Consider the following 5,451-nt stretch of genomic DNA (forward strand, 5'->3'; position numbering starts at 1 on the left):
CTCCCTCTCTCTCTCCCTCCCTCTCTCTCTCCCTCCCTCTCGCACTCTCTCGCACTCACATACACACACATGTCAACTTAGGCACCATCCGCCTGAGCATTGATGGCCCGTCTGCCAGTGAGTGGTGCCTCCTCTTGATGGGCTACTGGCGGCATTTGGCCCCGGTGCTGAGCGTCTCAGCTCCAGCGCATCAGCAATCCCTCCTCCATGTGGTTGATATTCTCATGGCCTTCCGCCAGGAAGGTACGTCGCAGGGGTGCTGCTTGACCCGTGCACACACTCTCTGCCCATGTCCGCCCGTCCCCCTCGGGCCCTCGCTAACATCAGTATCATTGGCAGGACTTCTGTCCGACGAGGGAGACCATTATAATGACCTCATCCGGCAGATGACCCTCCTCCTGCCGGAGGAGGCTGACCCTCCCACAGGGGAGGTTGGGCTGCTGTTCATTTCGACCGAGTACTCCCACTCGGTCCTTGTGGACGGTGCACTTTCCGATGATAGCCCCCGGGTTCCGACGATCATGCGGCTTCGGCGGCATTTGGCACGTGCGCAGATGGCCACCACGCGCCGACGCCCTGCCACCTGGCAGTCGGCCATTTGTCGCCGACCGGTCCTTGGGGCGGCCACCATCTGGTCGGTCCTGCATGTGGGGCCTAGCCAGCCCCAGTGGCCAGCGGCGCTGGCGCTGGCGGCAACCCCCCAGGTTAACCGGCTCCTGGCTGCCGGTGTGCCTGCACCCCGGCTGGACATCTTCCCGGTCAATGATCCGGCCCCCATGTTGATGGTGGCCCTGCAGCAGGCCGACTTCTCCACCTGCTTGACGGCGCTGCCGCTGGATGAGCTGATGACCGGGTTCACCGTGCGAAATGGCCTGCAAATCTGCCACCAGGAATCGTATCCTCTCGGGTGTCCGCCAGGCCGGATGTTGGTCTTTTTGGGGGACGCTTCGATGTCCGGCCGGGGGACTCTCTGTCGGGCTCGGATTTTGGAGCCGGTGAGCGCTTCGGACAAGCACTCGCACGGGTCACGTCTGCTGGACTACGAGCATGTGCTGCCGGTGCCGCGCCCGAAAAACGGCCCTTCGTCTCCTGGCTGCGCGGTCTTTCGGGTGCATTTGCACGCGCGCATGGGCGCCGATGTCAGCATTGGCTGGCTGAATTTCTCCGAGACCGGCGTGATCGACCCACACCGGCTGGAACTCCTCCACACGAGGATCCGGGACCCGCACATGAACCCGCTGCTTCCGTATATGGACCACTCGATGGCCATGCTTCGTCTGATGGTCAGCCCCTCGGGGCGGTCTTTTGGCGGGGCGGGTGCCGGGCCGCAGGCCCCCCGGCCGAAGGAAGGTTCCCCCATGGCCTACCTCCAGGTGTCGCGGTTCTTCCGGTCGTCGATGAATGACACCTCGCGCTTGGTCGATGACTTTTGCAGCGATGCCGATGACGCGGCTCTGGACCAGCGCTTTGGCTGTGACCTGACTTTGGGCATCTTGCCGTTGTCCGCTCCGGAGGTGAATCTCGTTGTCGAGGCTCGGTACTTCCGCCACACGGGCACCGTGTCCTTTGCCCTGAATGGCCAGTGCCTTGGGGCGATCTTCTGCCTGAATGATTGGACCATGCCGGTGGAGCCCCTGGACCAATCCCTGGCGAGCGGCTTTTTCCCGAGCTCCATGCCATTCTTTGTGCCACTGGTGGTGGGGTCGGCCGTGTCGGAGGTTCGAATTTTCTCCGGGCCCGCCGGTCCCGAGGAACCAGGGACCCGTCTCTGGTGAGAGTGTTGAATGAGTACCGCCCCGGGGGCTGGCCCCCGTTCTATCCCTCTCTCTGTCTCTCTCTCTCTCTCTCTCTTATACACACATACATACAAACATACAAACACACACACACACACACACACACACACACACCTACAGTGACACCTTCATATCATAGTCACGTTCATTATGTTCAGGTTCCGGACAGGGCTCGTTCCAATCGGGGAGGGACGATTGGCAACGGAGCCGGGGTATCGGACATGTGGGTGAGGCCTGTGACCTCAACTACCCGGACCCGGGCGTTCACCCCCAAGTGTTGGAGGATGCGTGAATCGCCTGACTGTCCACGAGGGGGGAGGGGGGAGGGGGGTATTGCACGAAGTGTGCGCGTCATGCGGGCCACCAGGCGTCGGCTCAGGCGGCGCGCCGCTCCTCCTGGGAGGCCTTGCCCGCCGCATCCAAAGCCGAAGCCCGGAACTCTGGCCGGGTCTTGGCCACCAGCGCCGCAAGAGCCAGACGCGCCTCGTCCGAGTGGGACAATAACCCGGCCTTCTCGGTGCCGAGCTCGTCGGCCGAGCAGGCCAGCGCCGATGTCAGGCCCACCCAATCAAACGCAACCAAACGGATGGAGGCACTACATGTTGTCATGTCGGCCGGGGGGCGAGGCGTCAGAAGGATAGCACGCCATGCGGTCAGTGACCGAGGGCAACAGAGTCACGGGCATTGGGGGCGGGGGGGGGGGGGGAGCAGGAAGTATCAAGGAGAAGAAAAAGGGCATGGATGCGTGTATGCTTGTGTGTGTGTGTGTGTGTGTGGGCGTGCACGCGCACGTACGGAGGGGAGGGAGGGGGACAAAGGGGAGCGTATGTCAGATCCTCCGGGGCGAAAGCAATGCCGCCAGCGATCGACAGGGCCATGCTCAGATCAGTCAGGTATGGTTCAAACTCCGGTAGAGCGGCAGCCAGCGCGGCCAGATCCACCGCCGCCCTGGTGGCCTGAAGCAGCTGCTCATGGACACCGGTTGGCACGGGGCACACAGCAGCCGGCACCAGGGCACTGAGACGGCTCAGGTACAGACACGCCACCAGAGCCAGGAGGTTGTGCGTGTGTGCCGCCCGGGTCGAGGGCGAGGCGGATGCCGAGTCGGCCGCCGCGGCCAATGCCGCCACCACAGCGGCCACAGCCAGGGCGCCTGCCGCGGGCAGGACCGCCGGGTCGCCCGTGCCGTCGGCCGCCGCGGCCGCCGCCTGCAGCCCGGTGTAGTCGGCCAAGGCCACCACCAGGCCGAGAATGTCGCACATCGACAGGGCATCCGCCCCGGGGGCCGGAGCCGAGGTGAGAGTCAGCTCCCGGCTGAAGACCGACGTCAGCGACGCGAGCAGGCGCCCGCCATGTGCCTTGGCAAAGGCAGCCAGCACCGACTGCCCCGGGCGCCGGCCGCCCGGTACCTCATCGAGCATCGCGCGGAGGAGCTTGTGCAGCAGCACATACGTGCAACTTCGAACGGCTGAACAAAGCACCATGTTATTATGTGCGTATGCATGTGCGTGGGTGCGTGTATCTGATCGAAGCTTGCATGGCCTCTGTCGAGGGCGAATGCGGCCCAAGGGCAGCAATTGATCGCGTAGCACCCCCCGCCCCCCACCACCGCCACCCCCCACTCCTCCCGCCCCACATTGCCCTGTGTGCGCACCGAATTTCGGACTCGACAGATTCCCCACCGCCAGGGTGGAGAGCTGGCTGGCCGAGCTCAACAGCGGGCTGGTCCAGTCGTAGGACTGCACCGGAGCCCGGGCAATTCGCCCGGCCGTGTTAACCAACACCGGCAAACGATGATCCATGGTGGCCTCATCCAGCTCGCCGCCAGCCAGGGCCGTTATGATGCGCAGGGTAGACAGTGAGCAGGCCATCCGGTCTGTCAGGGTGTCAATACGGCGGATCAGCACCTGAGCCAGCGACAGCAGGAGCCAGCACAGCTTGAAGACCTTTGACTGCAGGTTCTCCACCAGGATCGGATCGGCATCGAGCGGCGGCAGCTCCATACATTTCTGAGATACGACGGGCATGGAGCTCCACTTCCTTTCGACGATGTGCAGGCGCACTTGGTATGGATATCTCAGGGACCAGTGGCCAAGACAGCACTCCAACATTTCGACTATGGGCATGTGCATCGGCGATGGGCCGGTTCCATGGGCCTCGGCGCCGGTCTCCGAGAGACCACTGCTCAAGAGCCCCCCCACACTGTTGGCCGGGGAAGGGGACGACCGGTCGGCGCTCGGGGTACCACCACCCAGCAGGGCGTCCGGCTGGTATTCGCCTCGGGCCGGCTCCTCCTGCCCAAGGTCCGCCAGGTACATCGAGAGGGCCTCGGCTGACGGCAGGGCGAAGAGTGCCGGCGGCTGCCTGGCCTCGCTGAAACCCGACGGAAATATCCCCTCGAAGACCATCCGCAGGACCAGCACCAAATGCATCGTATCACACAGGAAGGTGCCTTTGTCCAGGTCGTCGGCTTGAAAGGCCTTGATCCGGTCGATCAGGTAGGCGAACAGGGCATGGACGTCGCTCGCCTGCGTATGCATGCATGTGTGTGAGAAGGGCAAGGGAGGGCGCGTGACCGTGTGAGAGGGCGGCGGAAGGGCACGCACGTCAAGGTGCTTCCGAAGCTGGAGGATCATATTGGCAACAAATTCGTATGGCCAGGCCCCGCTGTGGGTCTTATACTTGCGCCAGCTGGGGGGGGGGGGGGAGAGAAACACATTGTCATCGTAGCCCAGGGTGAGGGGGGAGGAGGGAGCATGGGTCAATTTCGGGTGCTTCGGAAGAATGATGTGGGAAGGGAAAAGAGGGCCAGACGACACGCACCTCAGCCTCAAGATCGGATCCAGCAGCCACTTGATGGTGGTCGCATCGGCCTGGCTGGCCAGGTGTTGCAGGGTCCGCAGCGCGTGGCAGCCGAGCATGCGACGATGGACCCAGTGGCTGGAGGGCAAACGGCGGGGTGGGGGGGGGGGGGGGGGGGACAAAAAGCAAAGCAGGCAGAAGTCACACCCAGCACACGGCGGTCAGGACTGACGTCCACACCCAGGGAAGGAGGAGGGCAAAAAAGGCTCAATCAACCATCATGCCAGCCGCGGCAGGCCAAGCACATACAGGGTTGACATATCCCTCGCGAGGTCGCCAGCGGCGCCCACGGGACCCATGGACGCCACGGCGCGCTTGTCGAAGAGATCTTGGGCAGACCATTTGTTCGCGAGTCGCACGACCCGCACCAGGGCCGACACCATGCGACCATAGATGTCCGGGGTGTCGTTGAGCCGCCGAGACGAGGCGGCCCCAAGACAGATGGCACGCAGGGCCGCCAGGGCCAGGCGCGAAATGGCCCGGTCATTGGCTGTCAGGTCAGCCGGACGGTCAAGCAGCGCCGTGTAGCCGGCAAGCATCCGCTCGAAGAGGGGAGCAAGGCTCGACGCGAGCAGCGGGTCATCGCTGGCCGGCACGCGGCCCGCTACCAAGGGGAAGAGCTATGGCGCAGGTGGGGGGGTCTTTGTCAGGGGTGGGTGGGATGGCAGAGATGTGTGGGGTAGGGGGGTAGGGGGGGGGATCACCCGGCGGTGCGGGACGTACCAACGACGTGGCCATGCGGACATCGTCCAGCGGGATGTCGGATGGGGATGAGCTGGGCAGTGGCAGACCA

The 5,451-nt window shown here is 64.2% G+C and overlaps 2 protein-coding genes across 2 annotated transcripts in view; one reads left to right on the forward strand and one right to left on the reverse strand.

Moving 5' to 3' along the window:
* Nucleotides 1-1,775, forward strand: part of H696_01099 (hypothetical protein) — a gene marked incomplete at its 3' end in the record, with an annotated part of 6,266 nt that extends 4,491 nt beyond the window's left edge. The window contains exons 13-14 of the mRNA XM_009494982.1: nucleotides 82-243; nucleotides 340-1,775. Coding sequence (XP_009493257.1) covers nucleotides 82-243; nucleotides 340-1,775 — 1,598 coding nt within the window. The remainder of the gene's footprint in view (nucleotides 1-81; nucleotides 244-339) is intronic.
* A 147-nt stretch (nucleotides 1,776-1,922) lies between these two features.
* H696_01100 (hypothetical protein) lies at nucleotides 1,923-5,396 on the reverse strand (the record flags this gene model as incomplete). Its single annotated transcript, XM_009494983.1, has 7 exons — nucleotides 1,923-2,391; nucleotides 2,592-3,264; nucleotides 3,451-4,324; nucleotides 4,403-4,487; nucleotides 4,620-4,736; nucleotides 4,908-5,278; nucleotides 5,382-5,396. 7 exons carry the CDS (start codon nucleotides 5,394-5,396, stop codon nucleotides 2,172-2,174), a joined length of 2,355 nt encoding a protein of 784 aa, XP_009493258.1. The 3' UTR covers nucleotides 1,923-2,171.
* Between the last annotated feature and the right edge of the window lie 55 nt (nucleotides 5,397-5,451).

Source organism: Fonticula alba, assembly GCF_000388065.1.
Source record: "Fonticula alba strain ATCC 38817 unplaced genomic scaffold supercont2.2, whole genome shotgun sequence".
Classification (NCBI taxonomy): domain Eukaryota; order Rotosphaerida; family Fonticulaceae; genus Fonticula; species Fonticula alba.